At 42.1% G+C, this 25,432-nt stretch overlaps 2 protein-coding genes across 3 annotated transcripts in view; both read right to left on the minus strand.

Annotated features, from left to right (window-relative positions):
* Window positions 1–13,396, minus strand: part of si:ch211-221n20.8 (uncharacterized protein LOC100034409 homolog) — a 20,993-nt gene extending 7,597 nt beyond the window's left edge. Inside the window, exons 1-11 of one of the 2 annotated variants that reach the window (XM_065008951.1) lie at window positions 13,203–13,396; window positions 7,460–7,600; window positions 6,999–7,065; window positions 6,630–6,821; window positions 6,291–6,416; window positions 6,051–6,191; window positions 5,625–5,750; window positions 1,728–1,850; window positions 1,429–1,551; window positions 1,156–1,278; window positions 1–39 (exon numbers count right to left, since the gene is read on the minus strand). The exon at window positions 1–39 is cut by the window's left edge and continues 84 nt beyond it. In XM_065008951.1, the coding sequence (XP_064865023.1) occupies window positions 1–39; window positions 1,156–1,278; window positions 1,429–1,551; window positions 1,728–1,850; window positions 5,625–5,750; window positions 6,051–6,191; window positions 6,291–6,416; window positions 6,630–6,821; window positions 6,999–7,065; window positions 7,460–7,588 (1,189 nt within the window). In that variant the 5' untranslated portion in view covers window positions 7,589–7,600; window positions 13,203–13,396. The remainder of the gene's footprint in view (window positions 40–1,155; window positions 1,279–1,428; window positions 1,552–1,727; window positions 1,851–5,624; window positions 5,751–6,050; window positions 6,192–6,290; window positions 6,417–6,629; window positions 6,822–6,998; window positions 7,066–7,459; window positions 7,601–13,202) is intronic. The other variant, XM_065008952.1, reaches the window with a different exon arrangement.
* A 2,097-nt stretch (window positions 13,397–15,493) lies between these two features.
* The window catches only part of LOC115108718 (growth hormone-releasing hormone receptor-like), a 35,916-nt gene continuing 25,977 nt past the window's right edge, over window positions 15,494–25,432 (minus strand). The window contains exons 12-14 of the mRNA XM_065008499.1: window positions 23,550–23,679; window positions 21,333–21,374; window positions 15,494–16,612 (exon numbers count right to left, since the gene is read on the minus strand). Of these exons, the coding sequence (XP_064864571.1) occupies window positions 16,511–16,612; window positions 21,333–21,374; window positions 23,550–23,679 (274 nt within the window). The 3' untranslated portion in view covers window positions 15,494–16,510. The remainder of the gene's footprint in view (window positions 16,613–21,332; window positions 21,375–23,549; window positions 23,680–25,432) is intronic.

Genomic DNA, 25,432 nt, shown 5'->3' on the forward strand with positions numbered 1-25,432 from the left:
GCTCACACGTCCCGTTCTGCACCACACACTCATCAACGTCTGGGGGACCAAGGACAGGGAGGAGATTCAGGTTAGTGCGTATTCATTAGCTCTGTAGTGTACTGTAGGTAGTTAACTAGCTATGTACTCTATATATGTTACTGGTAGTTTACTCTTTATGAGTACACAAAGGAGAGCATTCTGTCTGTCTGTGTTAATAGCGATATGCTCTTTACCTGTACATGGAGTAGAATACTCTAGTAATTGTGCAGTGCTGTAGTTGACCTGTTCAGTACTGTTGTTTACCAGTGCAGTACAGTAGTTAACCTGTGGTGAATTGTAGTTAAAGGCCCAGTGCAGTGAAAAACATGATTTCCCTGTGTATTCTAAATATTTCCACACTATGAGGTTGGAATAATACTGTCAAATTGTGAGAACTATGATATTGCCCTTTTAAGTGTAAGAGCTGTTTGAAAAGACAGCCTGAAATGTCATCCTGTTTTGGTGGGAGGGAGTTTTGGCCTTACATGGTGACATCACCATGTGGTAATTTAGTTAACAGGCCAATAAGAAAGAGAGTTTCAAACCTCTCTGCCATTAACGGCTAGTTTTCAGTTTTCCCTCCCCACTCAGACCCCTCCCAGACAGTCCTAGAAAAATTCTTACTTGAGAAATTAGTCTTCGCTAAGAAGCAATAGTTTTTTCTTTTTTACATTTTTTTATCGAAAACAATCATAGTAAGGTACTTAATTGTTACCCAGAAATGATTGGATATTGAGATAAAAACAGCTGCATTGGACCTTTAACCTGTGTAGTATTGTAGTTTACCAGTGCAGTACTGTAGTTTACAGTGTAGTACTGTGGTTGACCAGTGCAGTACTATAGTTTACCAGTGCAGTACTGTAGTTTACCCTGTAGTACTGTAGTTTACTGTGCAGCACTGTAGTTTATCAGTGCATTACTGTAGTTTACCAGTGCAGTACTGTAGTTTACTGTATAGTTCTGTAGTGTACTGCATAGTACTGTAGTTGACTGTGCAGTACTGTAGTTTACCAGTGCAGTGCTGTAGTTTACTGTGTAGTACTGTAGTGTACTTCATAGTACTGTAGTTGACTGTGCAGTACTGTAGTTTACCAGTGCATTACTGTAGTTTACCAGTGCAGTACTGTAGTTTACCTGAGCAGTTGTGTCCATCCTGGGCTAGCTGGTAGCCTATGCCACAGTGGCAGCTGTAGCCTCCTGGCTCGTTGGTGCAGTTGTGCTCACAGTGACCATTGCTCAGGGCACACTCATCAACATCTGTAACCATGGCAACAAACAGACATCCATCATAATACACTGTAGTAGAGCACAGTAAAACAATTGTATGTACAGCAACACCTTGAGCACACACGCACAGACATCCACACACGTCCACACACACAAGCCATCTGCTTCTGTCTCACCCACCGAAGCAAGAGAGGCCATCCCCATTGAAGCCCTGGTAACACTGGCAGAAGTAGGAGCCAATGATGTTCCCACAGCGAGCATTAGTATCACAACCGTGACGCCCTGATGCACACTCATTCTCATCTGGAGTAGAGAGACGGAAAGAGAGAGAGAGGAGGGAGGGAGAGGGGACACAAGTCATTGTCAACAAATCAACATCAAGTTCCATCTGCAACCCTGTGACTATTAAACTCTCTAAATCTAAAATACATTTTCCACAGAAATGTTCAGTTCTGTTATGCAATGACATTGCTTCTTACCTTCACAGTATGAGCCATTGCCCCGGTAACCTCTTTGGCAGACACACTTATAACTCCCAAAAGTGTTCTCACACACACCCTGACCAGCACACACATCTGGAGTTTCCTTACACTCATCCACATCTGTGAAAGAGAGAGATAGAGAGAGAGAGAGAGAGAGAGAGAGAGAGAGAGAGAGAGACAGAGACAGAGACAGAGACAGAGACAGAGACAGAGAGACAGAGACAGAGACAGAGAGACAGAGACAGAGACAGAGGGACAGAGAGAGAGAGACAGAGAGAGAGAGAGACAGAGAGAGAGACAGAGAGAGACAGAGAGAAAGAGACAGAGAGAGAGACAGACAGAGAGAGAGAGAGACAGAGAGAGAGAGAGAGAGAGAGAGACAGAGAGAGAGAGAGAGAGAGAGAGAGAGAGAGACAGAGAGAGAGACAGAGAGAGAGAGACAGAGAGAGAGAGAGAGAGACAGAGAGAGAGACAGAGAGAGAGAGACAGAGAGAGAGAGAGAGAGAGAGAGAGAAAGCAATGAAGAAATACTTACATCACAGAAGATAAGTCAGTTTTAGGGTGGTCCTGCATGAACCCCAAAGGACCAGTAAATCATGCATCCAGCGTGAACCGTGAGCCATAGGTCCACAAACCGGAAGCTTCTCAGGGCGGTCATGAAGGGTCTACTGGGTTACACACGTAAGAATCTGCTGTTGGCCCTCAAATTAGCCCCAATTTGCCTTTTTTAATCTCGCCCATTCACTTAATTACTCATTTCTAATTAGCTAGGAATGATGTTTTAAATGTTTCAACCCAACATATTTGGCTGATATCGTTATCAACCTACTGCACACCCATTATTCTTGTGCAGGGTCTGCTATTACCACGCTAATGTAATAGAGTTAAGAATGTACCGTAAACTCACTCCACCGCTAGCTTGAAATGTCGCCGATGGGGCTATCCAATTGCTACCTTCGGTATAGCTCAAACGGTTGGTAATGTTTTCAAAGAGGATGGTCACGTGTGTTTGCGAGCAGAAGAGAAATGGTTCAAGCCCTGTATTTATGGACAGGGACAGTGGAGGACGATACAGTGAGCTCCAAAAGTATTGGGACAGTGACACAAATACAGTATCATACCCGCAACACATGCTAACCTAACTGGGATGCTAGCCTTCGAGGCAGAGTTCCTCTGTCCAGTGTCTGTGTTCTTTTTCCCATCTTAATATTTTCTTTTTATTGGCCAGTCTGAGATATGGCTTTTTCTTTGTAACTCTGCCTAGAATGCCAGCATCCCGGAGTTGCCTCTTCACTGTTGACGTTGAGACTGGTGTTTTCAAGGGTACTATTTAATAAAGCTGCCAGTTGAGGATTTGTGAAGCATCTGTTTCTCAAACTAGACACTCTAATGTACTTGTCCTCTTGCTCAGTTGTGCACCGGGGCCTCCCACTCCTCTTTCTATTCTGGTTAGAGCCAGTTTGCGCTGTTCGGTGAAGGGAGTAGTACACAGCGTTGTACGAGATCTTCAGTTTCCTGGCAATTTCTCACATGAAATAGCCTTCATTTCTCAGAACAAGTATAGACTGACAAGTTTCAGAAGAAAGGGCTTTGTTTCTGGCCATTTTGAGCCTGTAATCGAACCCACAAATGCTAATGCTCCAGATACTCAACTAATCTAAAGAATGCCAGTTTTATTGCTTCTTTAATCAGAACAACTGTTTTCATCTGTGCTAACATAATTGCAAAAGGGGTTTCTAATGATCAATTAGCATTTTAAAATGATAAACTTGGATTAGCTAACACAACGTGCCATTGGAACACAGGAGTGATGGTTGCTGATAATGGGCCTCTGTACGCCTATGTAGATATTCCACAAAAGAATCTGCCGTTTCCAGCTGCAATTGTCATTTACAACATTAACACGGCGTACACTGTATTTCTGATCAATTTGACAAACAATGTGTTTTTTTCTTTCAAAAACAAGGACATTTCTAAGTGACCCCAAACTTTTGAATGGTAGTGTACGTTACCAATAATTACAGTAACACCCATGTTTGTGCATGGCCATTCGGTTCCTCTTGAAACATCTGAACAATCTAATGGTGCCCAAATTATATCTGTTTACAACTTATTTGGTACTCTACTGGGCCCCAAGGCTATAACATTTGTATCTGCACCATTAATATATAATTCTTACAATATTAAAGTTAAAATCATTTATTTTCATAATTTGGATTCATTTTAACACTGCGATGCCATTGCCAACAAACCTAGCTGAGATGACGAGTGCCGAGCAAGAGACAACAATAGTGACACATTATCATACAAGTATCATGTGGTATTATAACAGTATTACCTAACTGATGGTATCATATGGTATTATAACAGTATTACCTAACTGATGGTATCATGTGGTATTATAACAGTAACAACTAGCTGATGGTATCATATGGTATTATAACAGTATTACCTAACTGATGGTATCATATGGTATTATAACAGTATTACCTAACTGATGGTATCATGTGGTATTATAACAGTAACAACTAGCTGATGGTATCATATGGTATTATAACAGTATTACCTAACTGATGGTATCATATGGTATTATAACAGTATTACCTAACTGATGGTATCATGTGGTATTATAACAGTATTACCTAACTGATGGTATCATGTGGTATTATAACAGTATTACCTAACTGATGGTATCATGTGGTATTATAACAGTAACAACTAGCTGATGGTATCATGTGGTATTATAACAGTATTACCTAACTGATGGTATCATGTGGTATTATAACAGTATTACCTAACTGATGGTATCATGTGGTATTATAACAGTATTACCTAACTGATGGTATAATGTGGTATTATAACAGTATTACCCAACTGATGGTATCATGTGATATTATAACAGTATTACCTAACTGATGGTATCATGTTGTATTCTACCAGTATTACTTAACTGATGGTACCATGTGGTATTCTAACAGTATTACCTAACTAGTATTACCTAACTCTTTCTCAAGCAAAAATTTGCTGGGACTCTCTGGGAGTGTTCTGAGTGGGGAGGGGAAAACTGAAAAGTAGCCGTTTTGCTGCAGAGAGGTTTGGACACTAACAGCTCTTACACTAAAAGGCCATTATCATCATTTTTACAATTTCACAGTATTATTCCAACCTCATAGAGTGGGAATGTATATAATATATACTGTAAAATACACTCCACTGGGCCTTTAATATACTGTGAGAGTTCAATGATCAGCCGGAGGAAGACGACACGACAGCACCCTCCTCAGGGCATAGGTACTCAGTGTAAAGCCAATTAGTACACAGCTGGGCTCACTAATTGCTTTGTGCCTTCCTCCTATATCGGTGTGCCAGGAGAGGAGCTGGGGGAGGATTGAGAGTAGAGACGGGGACCTGTGAGGACGTCAGTTTTTTCAACCTCAGAGAAAGCTTCTGTGACTGGGCACCTTGTCTCTCTGTTAACTGAGGCAAGGCTTTAGGTAGAGAGAAGCGTTCCTCCTGGAACTGTTACGTGTCGACGATAGTCTAAGACAGGAGTAGCCGTTTGTTGTTTTGCTTTCTTTTTCAGCCACGGCCTTTTGGTCAACGGCTTAGTTTCTGTTGATTTGTTTTGTTACGCTGGTGTTTCAACGCTGGACCTTCCTTGTACTGGAGTTATGTTGTCGGGCGAGAGAAGGCCCGTTTTAGTAAAACGATACAACGGAAAAGGAACCACTGCCCCTGGTCTGTTCATTTTATGCCAACCGCCTGTGTTCGACGCTTCGGACAATCCGATCCGTTCACAAAACTGAATTACAATTGAATTACATTGTCAGCCTCAGTCTGAATCAGATTGGCACATACTGAAGAAACAATGACAGCAACCACAAGAGAACTCACCGACGCAGGCTGGGACCTCTGCTCTGAAGCCAGGCTGACACTGACACACGAAGCTACCAGGGGTGTTCACACACACGTTCCCCAGCTCCCTGCGACACTGCTCCTCAAAGCTGCACTCATCAACGTCTGAGACAAATATACATATATCATTCTCTATCATTCACCCATCAATATCTAAAAAAGTGCACACACACACACACACACACACACACATACAGTCTTGCACAACTGACCTTGTGGACACACAATTCAGACACTAATACTAACCTTAACCCTAAACCCCCTAGAAATAGCATTTGACTTTGTGGGGCCTAGAAGATGTCCCCAGTTGGTCAAATTTTTGTTTGGACTTCTGCTCTCCACAAGTATCCTTAAACACGTCCACACACACACAGATAATGTTCCCTCGTGTAACAAAGACCTCACCCACACAACTGTGTCCGTCAAGAGCCATAACGTATCCAACTGGACAGAAACATGAGAAGGATCCAAGGGTGTTCCTGCAGTCTGCCCCAGACCCACATGCCTGCAGCCCGGTCACTTCAGCTAGAGCACACTCATCAATATCTGAAACACACACATGAATAAGCACACACACACACACACACACACACACACACACACAGAGAGAATATCACATAACTCTAAAACCAAACACACACTCACCTTGGCATCCTCCTGCACCCATCAGGTAACCACGAAGACATTTGCACAGGTATGAGCCGGGTGTGTTTGTGCAGTCGGCATGGAGACTGCATGGCCCTGGCCCCTCCCCTTTACACTCATCTACATCTGATGCAGAACGAGAGATGCAATATAAAAGAGCAGCACAGTAGATTCCATGTTAAAAGTGGCACAGACCATACCACTCGCGCACTGTAGGAGTCTGCTCTTTACTGAGTTAGACAGAGGGTGCACTTGGACCAAAGCATGTTGGCAGTGCCATTGAGGGCTTTCACCATTTGGAAGTAATAGGAGCTTTCTAGTACAAGTCTATGGACTCACCAAGGCACCCTGCTGCTCGCTGCAGAGTGTAACCCACAGGGCAGGTGCAGTTCTCTCCTGCCACATTCACCATGCCAACAGGGCATCCACAGCCCTCGCTGCCCACCAACACTACCTGATTACCTGGGCACTGAGGGGTGGGGGTAGGAGCTGGGGCTGGGTTAGATGTGGTGTTGAACGAGGCTGCCGGGGCTGAGGAAAAAAAGAGATGGATCAGAGAAGAATACGGAGATGCAGTAAGTGGAGGGGAAAGGCGGGTGGCAGGGAGAGCGGTAGAGAGAGACAGAAGAAGAAGATAGACAAGAAGATTACAGATGCTCAGTATTCAACAACAACATAATAATAGGCTCAATATCTTGAGACACTCACTTGCGGCTGGTCCACCCCCCTGCTCGGTTCTGCTAAAGTTCCCAATGGCGTTCTCAATCTCTAGGTTCTGAGAAGAGAGGAACAAAGGAATAGGTCTACTCAAAATGACTCGCACCACTTCAACTCAAAAAGCAGGAGAGTATCGGGTGATATGCTTTACTCAGCGAATGAAAAGCCGCAGAGAAAACGTTGACAACCAAGTCACTGCGAAACATGTCGCATCACGTCACCTAAAATCTTAATTCAACAGTTTCCCACAGATCCATCAGCCTGGCGCCCAGGGTTTAGGATTTAGCTTCAGCCGACTTCCAAATGTCTTGACAGACAATAATGTTCTAACATTGCTTTAATGAAGAAACTTTTCACCATGTTCAGCGCCATGTTCAGTCTGGTTTAACCAGCCTAGCAAACTTCTGGCCCTGATGTGGAAGAGGGTCCCAGACACACAGACAGTCACTGACCTGGCTCTTGGTGAGTGACGCCTCTGTGTGTTTCAGGACCTCGTTGTCGCTGCCATTGGGGGTGGTAAAGGGCTCTGCCACACATATCGCTGCCAGCAGCACCAGAAGGTGAGTCCGAGGGCGTGGCATCCTCTCCTGACCCTATGGGGAAGATGGAGAGTTTAATACATCACAGGCAGGGCAACAACTTGACACGCAGAAGGAAAGAGGTGGACAGGTGATTGGGTTAATTACACTGCAGAATACCAATCATAATGATAGTAATAAAGTCACTTTTCAAAACATAGTCAACTTATTTTTTTGGGGGGGGGGGGGGGGGTGACATATAGGCATACTAATACATATGATCAATGTTTATGAATAGCTCATGCTTTATATACACATTGATTCATTATCGTACCGATCATCATGTATAATAAATAGGCCTAAAAACCACATTCTGTATTTATATATTTTTTGTGGTACTTTTTACCCCTTTTTCTCCCCAATTGGTAGTTACAGTCTTGTCCCATCGCTGCAACTCCCGTACGGACTCGGGAGAGGCGAAGGTCGAGAGCCATGCGTCCTCTGAAACACGACACCGCCAAGCCGCACTGCTTCTTGACACACTGCTCGCTTAACCTGGAAGCCAGCAGCACCACCAATGTGTCCGAGGAAACACCGTACAGCTGGCGACCAAAGTCAGCGTGCACTGCGCCCGGCTGCCACAAGGAGTCAATAGAGCGCGATGGGACAAGGACATCCCAGCCGGCCAAACCCTCCCCTAACGCTGGGCCAGTTGTGTGCTGGCTGCGACACAGCCCGGGATCGAAACCGGATCTGTAGTGATGCCACTAGCACTGCAATGCAGTGCCTTAGACCGCTGCGCCACACGATGGCATTCTCCTTATGTAGGCTGCCATGATGGCCCCACCTGGTCGATAACATATCGCAGCCTAAACGTGATTCTATTTAGTTAATTACATGCTTCAAATCGTGATGATCACTGCCCATTCAATAGCTTATTTTCAGTTTCAGATTTTTCATATGCCTCCGATTCATAAGGTCGACTGGCGCAGGGGTCTAAAGCACTGCATCTCAGTGCTAGAGGCGTCACTACAGGTTCTATCCCGGGCTGTATCACAACCGGCCGTGATCGGAAGTCCCATAGGGCGGCGCAAAACTATGAAATAACAGATATGAAATCATGTTGTAACTAAAAAAGTGTTAAACAAGTCAGAATATATTTTCTATTTGAGATTCCTCAAAGTAGCCACCCTTTGCCTTGATGACAGCTTTGCACACACTTGGCATACTCTCAACCAGCTTCATGAGGTAGTCACCTGGAATCCATTTCAATTAACAGGTGTGCCTTGTTAAAAGTTAGTTTAAAGAATGTCTTACCGTCTTAATACGTTTGAGCCAATCAGTTGTGTTGTGATAACGTAGGGGTGGTATGCAGAACACAGCCCTATTTGGTAAAAGACCAAGTCCATATTATGGCAAGAACAGCTCAAATAAGCAAAGAGAAATGACATGAAGGTCAGTCAATTTGGAAAATGTCAATTACTTTCAAAGTGTCTTCAAGTGCAGTCGCAAAAACCATCATGCGCTATGATGAAACTATCTCTCATGAGGACCGCCACAGGAAAGGAAGACCCAGAGTTACCTCTGCTGCAGACAATAAGTTAATTAGAGTTACGAGCCTCAGAAATTGCAGCCCAAATAAATGCTTCACAGAGTTCCAATAACAGACATCTCAACATCAACTCTTCAGAGGAGACTGATCGTATTGCTGCAAAGACACCACTACTAAAGAACCCCAATAAGAAGAAGAGACTTGCTTGGGCCTAGATACATGAGCAAAGGACATTAGACTGGTGGAAATCTGTCCTTTGGTCTGATGAGTCCAAATTTGAGATTTTTGGTTCCAACCGCCATGTCTTTGTGAGACGCAGAGTAGGTGAACGGATGATCTCCACATGTGTGGTTCCCATTGTGAAGCATGGCGGAGGAGGTGTGATGGTGTGGGGGTGCTTTGCTGGTGACACTGTCTGTGATTTATTTAGAATTCAAGACACACTTAACCTGCATGACTACCACAGCATTCTGCAGCAATACGCCTTCCCATCTGGTTTGCACTTAGTGGGACAATCATATGTTTTCAAAATGACTATGACCCAACACATCTCCAGGCTGTGTAAAGGGCTATTGAACCACAAAGGAGATTGATGGAGTGCTGCGTCAGATGACCTGGCCTCCACAATCACCCGACCTCAACCCAATTGAGATGGTTTGGGATGAGTTGGACCGCAGAGTGAAGGAAAAGCAGCCAACAAGTGTTCAGCATATGTGGGAACTCCTTCAAGACTGTTAGAGAAGCATTCCAGGTGAAGCTGGTTGAGAGCATGCCAAGAGTGTGCAAAGCTGTCATCAAGGCAAATTATGGCTACCTTGAAGAATCTCAAATATAAAATATATTTTGCTTTGTTTAACACTTTTTTAGTTACTACATGATTCCATATGTGTTATTTCATAGTTGTGATGTTTTCACTATTATTCTACCATGTAGAACATAGTGAAAATAAAGAAAAACCCTTGAATGAGTTGGTGTGTCCAAACTTTTCAAATGGTACTGTACGTCCAGCAAAACATGGCGCAGCCAAGCTCCTGGATGTGTTTATGTTCACAATCGTGCATATGACTCATAGGAGGCAAAAAGGAAAGGCATGGACATTTTTTGTGCTTCGGTGTTAATAGGTGAAATGATGCCCACTCATCCCTGCGCTATAGCCAGGTGAACATAACCTACCAGGCACAGAAATATGGTTTAAAGTGGCTCTGGCTCTTTGTTCATAACTAAAGCTATTTGCTTTGTTGTGATGACAATACGTTCACTGGGAAATTAGCTAATTGCCAGGGTAGGTATCTAAAGAACCGTTACTAATGTTTGCCCTTTTGATTCAGAGGCATAGGAAAACACTGAAAATGGAAATAAGCTATTGAATGGTTAGTGATCATCACCATTTGAAGCATGTAATTACCTAAATACCCACTGGGAACAGGCGTCAATTTAACGTCTATTCCACGTTGGTTCAAAGTCATTTCATTGAAATGACATGTAAACAACGTTGATGCCCAGTGAGTAGAATTACATTAAGGCTGCAATATGTTAGTCTATCGGCCAATCCAGCACATTTGGTTCCTTGGAAGTTGTGGGAACTTACATATTTGGTTTCCCATTGGTTCTGGGAAAGAAGCCATACGTTTTCTGACTGTTAGAACTGAACGTTTTTTTAAAACGTTCTGAGTACTGAAGTCAACATTTAGCCTTTTCTGGGAATGTACATTCTTAGGTTGCAGCAAGGTTCTGAGAATGTTTTTCTATGGTTCACTGAACCTGGGAGGTGTTATTGACGTTCTGAGAGCGGAAATTCTAGGTTATTTGAATTAAATAACGTTATAGAGAGCATGTTTCATTAAGATTTTTAATTACCCTGCTAGACTAAGTTAACTGTTTTCTCCAAGCACAGATAGGACACTTTGAAATGAATTTGTTTAGGCATTAATCATGCAAACACATGTATTATTTATTGTGGCACGGCATCGGTGAGATTCAAAACTATGATCGTCTGCTCTCTATCCATTGAATTAGTCCATTGCGCCACCAGAATGGTGCTTACATACCATGTTTTTTTTTTACTCAAACAAAGCTGTTAATTTGAATATTTTCAAACATACCTTATTGCAAAGGAAATAAGCACTCATTAAGATTACAAGACAGAGGACAGAGAGTTTTGTTGATCCTGAGAACGGAAGGTATATCTTTTTTAAATGACATTCTTAGAACGTTCTTTGAACGTTACTAATGATTTCTTGTGGTTTTTATGGAAAGTTTTCTTAATGTTCTGAGAACATGACTTTAAATAGAACCATGAGGAAACATTATGCTTAAGTACTTCCCATGGAACAGCGCTGATTCTTAACGTTCTGAGAACATGACTTTAAATACAACCATAACAAAAACCTGTAGGGAATGTTATGGGAAGGTTGTATGCAAACTAACTATAGGACAACTACCCACTCAACAAGCTCTAAGAGACATATGGTTCTCAGAATGTTATGTGCTAGCTGGGAAGTGGGAATGGGACCATCATTGCACACAGTGATGTAAAGTACTTAAGTAAAAATACTTGAAAATACTACTTAAGTTGTTTTTTGCGGGTATCTGTACTTTACGATATATATTTTCTTTATATTTGTCTTTCAGCATAAACTTGTACTTTTACTTCATTACATTCCTAAAGAAATGTATGTACTTTTTACTCCATACATTTTCCCTGACACACAAAAATACTCATTTTGAATGCTTAGCAGGACAGAACATTTTTGTAACACTTCTCAAGAGAACATCCCTGGTCATTCCTACTGCCTCTGATCTGGCGGACTCACTAAAGACATACTTTGTTTGTAAATGATGATGTCTGAGTGTTAAGAGTGCCGCTGGCTATTCATAAATTTTAAAAAAGGATTTTGAAATGATTTGCACTTTTACTTACCTACTTAAGTATATTTTAGCAATTACATTTGATTGTGACACTTAAGTACATTTAAAACCAAATACTTTTAGACTTTTACTCAAGTAGGATTTTACTTGTGTGACTTTCACTTTTACTCGAGTAATTTTCTATTAAGGTATATTTACTTTTACTCAAGTATGACAATTAGGTACTTTTTCCACCACTGATTCTACATAATGAGAATGCTTTTCTTATAGACAGGCTACACAAACCCACAAGGAATCAAGAGTAGCTTGTCATTTGAACTATCATTCATCAAGTCAGCCATATCAATCATGGTTCTGAAAAGGGAGTAAAAACTATGTAAATGAACGAGATTATCTCAATAATACATTCAAACAATTAAGAATATATTTGTATTTCACGTCCAGATTGAAGTATAATTAAATTAACTCTGATCAATGCATGACATGGACATGCACTCGGTCAGAGGGAACAAATTAATAAATTGAGGGAACACATTTTTATATTGAGAGAATTATTGAGGGAACTATTTCTTTTATTTTTATTGAGGGAACGAATAAAAAATGACCATGACCCCTAAGGGGCTCCCTCCATACTATGGAATACAACAACCAACAACAGCTGAGTTGAGCAGACAAGAGATTCGACCCATTTAAACTGCTCCCCAGCAGGGTAGGTTTACAGACATCATGTCTAGACATGTAACACTGGCTACAAAGCTAGATGAAGAGACAGCAGAGTAGACCCTGTTATTAACCATCTTCCGTTCTTGTTCTTTCTCCATGACACGCCCGCGTCACTATCCAGAAGAAAATAAACGTGTTTCCACTTAAGGTGCGTCTGGCGCGATGCAATGGAATGGAAAAGTATTTTGAACTGTGTGCATAATAATAACTTTGCCTTTTCTATTCTGAAGGCCCATGCCCAGAAATAAATTATCCCTCCCGCTGTTTCTAGTTTGGAACGCGTTTGCGCAATATCTTCACGCATCTCTTCAGCGTATAGCAGTCCAAATACGATGTCCTGCCCGACACCCATAGACTATAGCCTAATAACAAAGAAGTTTCCTGCAAAACTTCCAATAACTGCGGATCAGACGTGAATTCATAACCTACAGTTAGAGTCGTATTCAGTTATTATCCCAGATCGCACCATGTAAATGCGTTTGAAATGGACATGTATAGAGAAAGCAAAACATGCAATCAAATAAAGTTGCTTACCAGTAACAGATAAAGTCGATTTGGGTCCACTGGATGAGCGAGGTTTCAATTTACGCGTTTCTTCCACGGTCTCCTCCAGATGCGGGATAAATAGTGTGGAGTTGTCTTTCCTCAAAAACCAATCCAGCAACGCGACGTAAGGGGCTGTGCTGTACTCCTCCACATCCTGTCCAGGAATTCTATACTTCCCATTCCTTAAATCCCAAACCGCAGTGGAGGAACAACAAGCTAAATCGCTCTCCTTCTGAGTGCTGCCTGAGGGCGCGGCGTCCCCTGTCTGAACTTTTGATTGAGGTCATAAACTAGTGTGGAAAGGGAGTTATGCCGAGAACGCGGCAGAAAACATTGGTAGGATAAAATAGCATTTCAATTTATTAGAAGAGAATAGATATGTATTAATCTAACTGTTGGGTTGCTTGCACAATATACCCTACATCAGAAGTGGGCCTACAGCGAGGGTAAGCCTCAGAGCAGCGCCCCAAAGCAAAGACCCATGGGCAGTTAGGGCGTAGGTCCCTTGCTCAAGGGCACAACGGCAGTATGCAGCCCCTGATATGTTGATGCCAACAACTCTCCGGTTGCCAGCTGGGTCATTCTAACAATTCGGTGCCTTTTAAGAAGTATAACTTGGTCATAACAAACTTTTGAGTTCACCTAATTTTAACAATAATGAGGCTATATACAGAGGGCATCGGTACCGAGTCAGTGTGCAGGGGTTGAGGTAATCTGTACATGTAGGTGGGGGCAATGTCAATGTAAATTGTCTGGTGGCGAATTTTATGAATTGTTCAGCAGTCTAATGGCTTGGGGGTAGAAGCTGTTGAGGAGCCTTTTGGTCCTAGACTTGGCGCTCCGGTACCGCTCGCCATGCGGTAGCAGAGAAAACAGTCTATAACTTGGGTGACTGGAGTCTCTGACAGTTTTATGGGCGTTCCTCTGACACCGCCTATTATATAGGTCCTGGATGGCAGGAAGCTTGGCCCCAGTGATGTACTGGGCCATTCGCACTACCCTCTGTAGCGCCTTACGGTCAGATACCGAGCAGATGCCATACCAGACGGTGATGCAACCGGTCAGGATGCTCTCGATGGTGCAGCTGTAGAACCTTTTGAGGCTCTGGGGACCTATGCCAAATCTTTTCAGTCTCCTGAGGGGGAAAAGATTTTGTCGTACCCTCTTCACCATTGTCTTGGTATGTTTGGACCATGATAGTTCGTTGGTGATGTGGACACCAAGAAACTTGAAACTCTTGACCCGCTCCACTACAGCCCTGTCGATGTTAATGGGGGCATGTTTGGCCCACCTTTTCCTGTAGTCCACGATCAGCTTCTTTGTCTTGCTTACATTGAGGGAGAGGTTGTTGTCCTGGCACCAAACTGCCTCCTCCCTATAGGACGTCTCATCGTTGTCGGTGATCAGGCCTACCACTGTTGTGTCAGCAGAAAACTTAATGGTGGTGTTGGAGTCGTGTTTGGCCACTCAGTTGTTAATAAAATAAACAATACTATTAAGTGCCAAATAAAGTAACAGGGTTCACTGTTGACTGATTGAAGATTTCATCTTAAAGGCATAGTTCACCCAAATTACAAAGTTCACATTAGTTTCCTTACCCTGTAAACAGTCTATGGACAAGGTTTGACAGAAATCCATGCTGTGGTTTAGTTTCCCTGGCACTGTGTCCAAATGCTAACTTTTTAGCATTTGTGCACAAATCCAATTAAAGTCATGGTACTGATATTATACACGTCTTTGCACATTATGTTCATATGTCTCTATAAGTGACTTTGTGGAGCTTCACTATCAATTTTAGATACTTTTGGATGATTTGGATATGATGTGCAAAAAATGCTAATGTCGGTACCAGGACTTGGATGGGATTTGTGCCACAAATGCTAAAACGTTAGCATTTAGAATAAGTGCAAGTGAAACTAAACTAAAGTCTGAATTGAATGCAAGCTTCAGAAAAATGTGGTTTATAGTAAAGGGCACTTCAATCAATGTAACAGGCTTTTAAAATTCAATATTGGTACACATTTTTTACTTAACATAAAGGGATGCTAAAACGCACTCATTTCCTGGAAAGACCCAGCTCACATTACATTTACATTTAAGTCATTTAGCAGACGCTCTTATCCAGAGCGACTTACAAATGAAACAGTCACTTCAGATAGGTTGTAGAATTGTCGTAGATTGTCTTGCAATACGAATCCCCACTTGACGGCAGTGAGACTGATACTCTTAGCAGACACCATCGATCCTTGCAAATACAGTAGCCTGTTCAAGTATAAATGTAGCTTTATTTCAAGAGACACCACATTCTTCTGTTTAGAATTCTGTTTCATTATGCATCACATTCAGCCTACGTTAAAGCACACAGCTTTATTCAAACATAATTTGACCCTAAGTAGAATTTTTTTTTAACATCAGCACACAATGCAGTTGGCATGGTATCTGCATTGCACGTGTAGCCATATTTATTTTCATAGTAGAAATGGCCCCATTTCACAGCTAGAGGCTAATGAATTTCTATCCTGCAGTGTGTTTCTCCTGCTTATGGTCAATAGCCACAAAAAGCCATATCAAAGGACCTCAAGGGGACATAATACTACATACAGAATCTATGGCATTGGAGCAATGGCCATGCATACACACACACACAGAGAGAGAGAGAAACACAAAAAGAGAGAAACACACAAACAAAAATGCACTAAAACACAGAATGCAACACACACATCATAAGATAATATTCTAATAAAACCTGAAAAACAGGGGGCACGTTTAATACATCTATTTTCCAGTAGAAGGTCAATCATATTGACTTGCTAAAAACACATCAAAACGTGGTGTAGTACCACAGAGAACGTAAGGTAAGGCCCTGGACCAGAGTTACACAGAGATAGACTTCCATTGTCCTTCAATGTAACAAAACCGTAGATGATGCTGAGTGGAAGAGGAGGAGGAGGAGAATTTCACAATGCGCCAAACAGTTAAACTCGAGCTCGACACAATGGATGAGCTAAATGGTAGTCCCTTTAGAAATGAGATTGTGATGAGAGAGGAGAGGACATCGCAGGTTTCAAGGACACAATGTACAGCAGTCGTTCCTAAAAGTACATTATCAATGTGTGGAGGTCACAGGAAGGAGAAGAAGAACATTACTTTATTGTTCAATGTAAACAGATATCCAATGGAATCTTGTCTTCCGCTTTATTCCAACCCCTCGACGAAAGACACTCATTAATCTCGGCGAAAGACACTCATTAAAAACACAGAGGTTGGAGAGGAAGAGGAGAGGTGGATGAAGAGCACTAGAACGGTGTGTCCATCTGACTACCCTTGGCACCGGGCAGTACCACACCGTAGCTGTTATCCTGCCACCTCAGCCACCTCATATGGATCTCCTTCTGGACCTGATAGAAACAGACACAAGACCTTTGGTTCTACAATCTGAGTACACATTGTATGATCTCCAAAAGCAGCCAATTTCAGTGTTGTTGACGGATGGATGGACGGAGGTGTTTCTGATATGCTGTTTCCTTTTATAAAACCTTCTATAAACCCCCTATAGACCCCTCACCCCCTCTCCTATGTACAACTTTTTAAAATAGGTTTTATATTAAAGACATGGTTGCATTACCTTTAAAATGTGTCATGAGCACAACCAGTCATGATGTTTTCATCTGATTGTCAAACAAATCACTTCAAAAAGTAGGTTGCCTTCGCAAGTTCATCCAAAAATAATTCCAGTAACCGAACCGTGAACTGTGCACCCACCAAGTGGCTGAAACTGTCTCACAGGAGAAAGAATCTGAGTGACCGAAACAGCGCCCCTCTGTCTTACTATATGTAGCCCATGTATCAGATGCTGTCTGGTCAAAAAGAGTATGACATGCCATACTCTTTTTGGCCAGACAACATCAGATACAGTGCCTATAGAAATTCTACACCGCCTTAAAAAAACAACATTTTTCTGGCTTAAAATTTAATTGAATTGGTTTCCTACAGATCTACACAACCTTCTCCACATTTTCAAAACAAAAGAAAGTTATAGAAAAATGTTTCAATTAAGATAAATGTCAAATTAATATATCATGGGCTCCACACCACCAAGTTACTACTAGGTGGACGCACCATTGGCAGCCATTGCAACTGTGAATCATTTTAATTAAGATTAAACTTTGCACAACTCTCAGGGCATAATAGATCCACCGTTTTTTTCTCTTCAAAATTGCTCAGGCTCAGCAAGTTTGGTTGGGGATCATTGATGGACAGTGATATTTAAACATTGTCTCTGATTTTATTTTAAGCCAATTTAAGTCAGGACTGAGACTGGAACACTCACGAACACTCAACACCTAATCGGAAAGCCATTCTGGAGTGTCTTTTGCATAAAACTATGTGTAATTGTCCCGCAGAAAACTCCCCAGTCCCTGCCGGTGACCAGCATATCCATAACATGATGCTGCCACCACAATAATTGAAAAAACAAAGGGATCAACAACGTTGCATTCAGTCCATATTACTGGCCTGCATGACACAGTGAAAAGAAAGAAGCCTGTGTTAAAAGATCAACTCCCTCTCAGGCCTCTAGGTCATCAGGCTGCTGATTATCCCGCACACCTGTCACCATCGTCAAGCGCACCAGCGCCTCATGACACTCACCTGGACTCCCATCACCTCCTTGATTATCTGCCCTATATCCATCACTCCCCGTGGCTCTACCCTCGGGTGTTATTGACTCTGTTTTCATGTCGGTGCGTTGTTTGTGTTTTGTTTACTTATTAAAACACTTACTACCTGTACTTGCTTCCCGACTCTCAGCGCACTCGCAACACCAAATAATCCAAATAATCCAATGACCCAACTCTTTTTTGGTTACTACATGATTCCATATGTGCTATTTTATAGTTTTGAAGTCTTCACTATTATTCTACAATGTAGAAAATAGTCCAAATAAATAAAAACCCTGCAATGAGTAGGTGTGTCAAAACCTTTGACTGGTACTGTATATTTAATCAATTTTAGAATAAGGCTGTAAGGTAACAAAAGGTGGAAAAAGTCAAGGAGTCTGAATACTTTCAGAATGCACTGTATATATACACTATATTACCAAAAGTAATGCTGCTTGTCGAATATCTCAATCCAAAATTTGTGTTCCAATTTATCCCAAAGGTGTTCGATGGGGTTGAGGTCAGGTTTCTGTGCAGGACAGTCAAGTTCTTCCACACCGTTCTCGACAAACCATATGTGTATGGACCTCGTTTTGTGTATGGGAGAATTGTCATAGTGAAACAGGAAAGAGCCTTCCCCAAACAGTTGAAACAAAAGATGGAAGCAGAGAATAGTCTAGAATGTCAATGTATGCTGTAGCGTTAAGATTTTCCTTCACTGAAAGGGGCCTAACCCGAACCATGAAAAACAGCCCCAGACCACTATTCCTCCTCCACCAAACTTTACAGTTGGCACTATGCAAAGGTGCATAGGAGGTAGCGTTATCTTGTCATCCGCCAAACCCAGATTAATTCGTTGGACTGCCAGATGGTGAAGCGTGATTCATCACTCCAGAGAAAGCGTTTCCACTGCTCCAGAGTCCAATGGAGGTGAGCTTTACGCCACTCCAGCCGACACTTGGCATTGCACATGGGGATCTTAGGCTTGTGTGCGGCTGCTCTGCCATGGAAACCCATTTCATGAAGCTCCTGACGAACAGTTATTGTGCTAACGTTGCTTCCAGAGGCAGTTTGGAACTCAAGCTTAATGATGAGCTTGGAGGGTACTATGGTGTTGAAGGCTGAGCTATAGTCAATGAACAGCATTCTTACGTAGGTATTCCTCTTGTCCAGATGGGATAGGGCAGTGTGCAGTCCAATGGTGAGTGCATTATCTGTGGATCTATTGGGGCGGTAAGCAAATTGAAGTGGGTCTAGGGTGCCAGGTAAGGTAGAGGTTATATGATCCTTAACTAGCCTCTCAAAGCACTAGTCATAGTCATTTTGTTCAGTTACCTTTGCTTTCTTGGATACAGGAACAATGGTAGACATCTTGAAACAAGTGGGGACAGCAGACTGGGATAGGGATAGATTGAATATGTCCGTAAACACCCCAGCTAGCTGGTTTGCACATGTTCTGAGGATGCGGCTAGGGATGTCGTCTGGGCTGACAGCCCTGCGAGGGTTAACATGCTTAAATGTCTTACTCACGGTGGCCACGGAGAACGAGAGCCCACAGTCCTTGGGAGCGGGCCGCGTCGGTGGCACTGTGTAATTTTCAAAGCGGGCAAAGAAGGTGTTTAGCTTGTCCGGGAGCAAAACGTTGGTGTTCGCGACGTGGCTGCTTTTCCCTTTGTGATTGTCTGTAGACCCTGCCACATACGACTCGTGTCTGAGCCGTTGAATCGCGACGCCACTTTGTCTCTGTACTGACGTTTTGCCTGTTTGATTGCCTTACGGAGGGAATAACTACACTGTTTGTATTCGACCATATTCCTAGTCACCTTGCCATTGTTAAATGCAGTGGATCTCGCTATACTGTGTTGTATGTTGCCTTAAAAGTTGGTAGAATCTTATTCCAAATGATCCACAGCTGTACTGGCTGTTAAAGGTGCTTCCACCAAGTATTAACTGACGGGGGGGTCTAGGAAAATGTTCTATAACTTATTTTCCACTTTGAAAATGTGGAGTAGGTTCTGTAGATGTGTAGGAAACAAATCACATTAAAGGCAGCCAAATGTTCAAAAGGCACTCGCACATCTGAGCAATTGAGAGCTTTGACGAAGGCCGTGAGGCTGATACGTAAGATTATTAAATATCAGTGATACAACCAAGAGCAGTGTGCGGTTTCCTTTTTCCTTCATCAAGGCAGCCAAATGTGAAGAGTGTTCAAGGATGTGTAGATTTTCTATAGGCACTTCAGCAGGTTTCCCTTCCAGTCCTCTGCCTCCACGGCGATGGCGGTATTATCAGCAGCACTGTCTTTTTACTAAAGAAATGTGTTAACTTAAGGTCACTTTTTCTGTTCAAATTAAATCTTCCTTCTTTCTTTTCCTTTTCTCTGCCCACTCTGACAGCGACTCATTGCTGCAGCTTAATGTCAATGAAAGTCACATTTGCAATCAAATCGCATGAAACAATGCACGTGAACTCTGTCAGGGTGGAATAGTCCATTATTATAAACCAGTCTGTGGGTGATTAACTACACTTTCTACAGAAACACTTGGATTATAAAAACATGGATTATATTAATATGGATATAAAATGTGTATATGGAAAGAAATGATTGATTCCGAATTAATATTTCGGCTGTATGTATTTATTTACTTTTTGGAGGCTTTCTTACGTCAACATTTTGGCCTCATTAACCTGGGCACGGTGCCCAGACAAAACCCCCCTACCTCCCCATTTCATTTGAAACTTTGAAGCTTCCCGCAGATTTGGCTCCTGCTGAACCAACCCGCTGAAGAAAGACACATTTATGGTGGTGAAGAGACATTTGAGTGTGTTTGTATGGTGAGAAACAGATGTGAACATGTAGCACTGTGTGACAACGCGCACAGCAATGCAAGCGTCGTGGGTTTCACTCCTGCTGGGGTCACATAAACTGAAATGTAAGCACTCACTGTATCGTAAGTTGCTTTGGATACACACCTGCGAAATCGATTATATTGTATTATTCTAATGCTTTATATCAAAGCAACATCTACAGAGCAGTATGGTTGGTGTGTATTTAAAGGCCCAGTACACTCAAAATGTTTTTTTCCTATGTTTTATAAAACTAACATTTGATCAGTGTTATTTTCCTGATAGTTGCTGGTTAAAAATACAATCTACACAGGACCTTCTAAATCAGCAGGTTTTGCAAGTGTGGGAGTTTCTGCTTTCCATGGTGACATCATTGTGAGATCAATAGGTTAATAGACCAATAACGAAGAGTTCCAATCTTCTCTGCCAATAACAGCTAGTTTCAGTTTTCCCCTTCCCAATAAGACCACTCCCATGAAAATTCTAGCTAAATTCTAAAAAGCAATGGACAATCCATTACAGTAAGGTACTTCATTGTTACCCAGGAATTGTTTGACATTGATATAAATACGGCTGCATTGGGCCTTTAAAGTAGAATGTTAAGACAACTCACCTCTTGGTTGAGGAAGCAGTAGAGAATTGCGACAATCAACCCCTACAAGAGAGAGGATATATAATCAACTATCAATATTCAAAACAATTAAGCACACAGATGTTCTCAACAGTTAAGAGAAGAACGGTGGGCAGTATAATTGTAAATAAAGCCATAAAATGGTATATGATACAGTGCATTCAGAAAGTATTCAGATCCCTCGACTTTTTCCACTTTGTTAGGTTACAGCCTTATTCTAAAATTGATACAATCGTTTTTTTCTCCTCATCAATCTACACCCATAATGACAAAGCAAAAACTGGTTTGAAGAAAAACAGAAATATCACATTTACATAAGTATTCAGACCTTTTACTTAGTATTTTGTTGAAGCACCTTTGGCAGTGATTACAGCCTTGAGTCATCTTGGGTATGACGCTTGGCACACCTGTATTTGGGGAGTTTCTCCCATTATTCCCTGCTGATCCTCTCAAGCTCTGTCATGTTGGATGGGGAGCTTTGCAGCACATCTATTTTCAGGTCTCTCCAGAGATGTTCGATCGGGTTCAAGTCTGGGCTCTGGCTGTGCCACTCAAGGACATTCAGAAACTCCTGCGTCGTCTTGGCTGTGTGCTTAGGGTCGTTGGCCTGTTGGAAGGTGACCTTCGCCCCCAGTCGGAGGTTTTGAATGCTCTGGAGCAGGTTTTCATCAAGGATCTCTCTGTAATTAGCTCCGTTCATCTTTGCCCCGATCCGGACTAATCTCCCAGTCCCTGCTGCTGAAAAACACCCCCACAGGATAATGCTGCCACAACCATGCATCCCCATAGGGATGATGCCAGGTTTCCTCCAGACGTGACACTTGGCATTCAGGCCAAAGAGTTCAATCTTGGTTTCATCAGACCAGAGAATCTTGTTTCTCATGGTCTGAGAGTCTTTATATGCCTTTTGGCAAACTCCAAGCGGGCTGTGATGTGGCTTCCGTCTGGCCACTCTTCTAAAGGCCTGATTGGTAGAGTGCTGCAGAGATGGTTGTCCTTCTGGAAGGTTCTCCCATCTCCACAGAGGAACTCTAGAGCTCTGTCAGAGTCACCATCGGGTTCTTGGTCACCTCCCTGACCAAGTCCCTTCTCCCCCGATTGCCCTGACCAAGTCCCTTCTCCCCCGATTCTATTTAAGAATGATTGAGGCCACTGTGTTCAAAGCTGCAGAAATGTTTTGGTACCCATCCCCAGATCTGTGCGTCGACACAATCCTGTCTCAGAGCTCTAAGGACAATTCCTTCTACCTCATGGCTTCGTTTTTTCTCTGACATGAACTGTCAACTGTGGGACCTTACAGTATATAGACAGACTTGTGCCTTTCCAAATCATGCCCAATCAATTTAATTTACCACAGGTGGACTCCAATCAAGTTATAGAAACATCTCAAGGATGATCAATGGACACAGGACGCACCTGAGCTCATTTTTGAGTCTCATAGCAAAGGGTCTGAATACTTATGTAAATAAGGTATTTCTGTTTTTAATACATTTGAAAAAATGTCTAAAAACCTGATTTTGCTTCGTCATTATGAGGTATTGCGTGTAGATTGATGAGGAAAGTGTTTTATTTAATCCATTTCAGAATAAGGATGTAACGTAACAAAATGTGGGAAAAGTCAAGGAGGATGAATACCGAAGGTGCTGTAAACCACATTCATTTTGCTTTCTCTAAAACGTTTCATGTTAACTGTTCTATTTTTCAATTACTTCATTTAGTAATTATAGCACTTCTTATACATTTTAGGGGGACAAAAGTATTGGGGACAAATTCACTTACGGTATATGTGTATTAAAGTTGTAAAAATGTAAGTGTTTGGTTCCATATTTATAGCACGCAATGACCACATCAAACTTGTGACTCTACACATTTTTTGGATAAATTTGCGGTTCGTTTTGGTTGTGTTTCAGATTATTTTGCACCTAATAGAAATCAATGGTAAATAAAATAGTGTCATTTTGGAGTCACTTTTATTGTAAATATGAATAGAATACGTTTCAAAAGACTACATGAATGTGGACGCCACCACGATTACAAATAATCCTGAATAATGATGAGTGAGAAAGTTACAAAAAGGCACAAATATCATATCCCCAAGACATGCTAGCCTCTCACCAGTGAGTACAGTATCTGAGAGAGCGTGAATCTGTTTGTGTGTGCAGGCCAAGCGAGTGAGTGTGCGCAAAAGGATTAGAATACCTGAAAGGACCCCATGCAGAGCTCGATGCAGAGGCGCACGCTAACATGGAAGTAGTCAGGCAGGAAGTTAAACACCATGTAGTGGCTCCCAAAGAGAGGGATGAGGAGGAGAGTGGACTTAGTCAGCCGTCTGGCAGAGAGGAGGAAAGAGAGAGGGAGGAAAAGAGAGAGAGAATAAGCTTGAGTAACAAGCTCTTGGGTTGTTCATGTTAACATGTTTATGAGTACGCATGTGATTGTGTGCAAGAATGCATTTCAAAGCCAATTTTACATTTACGTATGGGAGCATACCGGTACACGAACATGTAATCATTTTCCCCCCAGTCTACTTGACTGACCTTATTTAAGAATATAACAGGATCTACATATGCATGAGTGCTCGAGTCAATTATTCTGCACTGCCCTCTAATGAGGATTTCATCTGCAAAGCCTTTCGAGGGGTGAAGTGGTGTAGGTGATCCGTTGACAGACAGACCGCATTAACTCAGCGGTGAGTGAATCAGACCTTGCACACATGAAAACTTGCTCCCTTCCCTCAAACCTTGACGACTTCTCCTTCCCGGATACAAAGGAACTGGATATGTATAAGTGATAGGTAGAAATTCCCGCCATTGTTTTCACCTGTTAAACCAGTTCTCTCAGATCTGTGGGGGGAAGAGTTATCAAGGTGGCGCAATGCGAGTGGACGGAAGTGAATTTTACAGAAGTGGAATGCAGCCCTGCGGTTACAGAACGTAGACCATCAGCAGACAAATAATCTATAGGAACCAAAATGAACTGTAGGAAATTAAAATGAACTGAAATTAACTATAGAAACTGAAATGAACTAAGAATGAACTTTAACTCCAGTTCTAAGTTTAATACTGTTTTACCTGTAATGAAAAATCTATTAATGTACTGTTGAAGTGGGAAATTTACATACACCTTAGCAAAATACATTTAAACTCAGTTTTTCACAATTCCTGACATTTATTCCTAGTAGAAATTCCCTGTCTTAGGTCAATTAGGATCACCACTTTATTTTAAGAATGTGAAATGTCAGAATAATAGTAGAGGGAATTATTTATTTCAGCTTTTATTTCTTTCATCACATTCCCAGTGGGTCAGAAGTTTACATACACTCAATTAGAATTTGGTAGCATTGCCTTTAAATTGTAAAGCTGGTGTAACCGAGTCAGGTTTGTAGGCTCCTTGCTCACACACACTTTCAGTTCTGCCCACAAATTTTCTATAGGATTGAGGTCAGGGCTTGTGATGGCCACTCCAATACCTTGACATTGTTGTCCTTAAGCCAATTTGCCACAACTTTGGAAGTACGCTTGGGGTCATTGTCCATTCAGAAGACCCTTTGCGACCAAGCTTTAGCTTTAACTTCCAATATAACCACATAATTTCCATCCTCATGATGCCATCTATTTTGTGAAGTTCACCAGTCCCTCGTGCAGCAAAGCACCCCCACAACATGATATTGCCACCCCTATGCTTCACGGTTGGGATGGTGTTCTTCGGCTTGCAAGCCTCCCACTTTTTCCTCCAAACATAACGATGGTCATTATGGCCAACCAGTTCTATTTGTGTTTCATCAGACCTGAGGACATTTCTCCAAAAGATACGATCAGTTGAAAACCGTAGTCTGGCTTTTTAAAGCGGATTTGGAGCAGTGGCTTCTTCCTTGCTGAGTAGCCTTTCAGGTTATGTCGATATAGGACTCGTTTTACTGTGGATATAAACTCAGCAAAAAAATAAACGTCCTCTCACTGTCAACTGTGTTTATTTTCAGCAAACTTAACATGTGTAAATATGTGTATGAACATAACAAGATTCAACAACTGAGACATAAACTGAACAAGTTCCACAGACATGTGACTAACAGAAAAGGAATA

Source organism: Oncorhynchus nerka, linkage group LG24 (genome assembly GCF_034236695.1).
Source record: "Oncorhynchus nerka isolate Pitt River linkage group LG24, Oner_Uvic_2.0, whole genome shotgun sequence".
Taxonomy (NCBI): Eukaryota; Metazoa; Chordata; class Actinopteri; order Salmoniformes; family Salmonidae; genus Oncorhynchus; species Oncorhynchus nerka.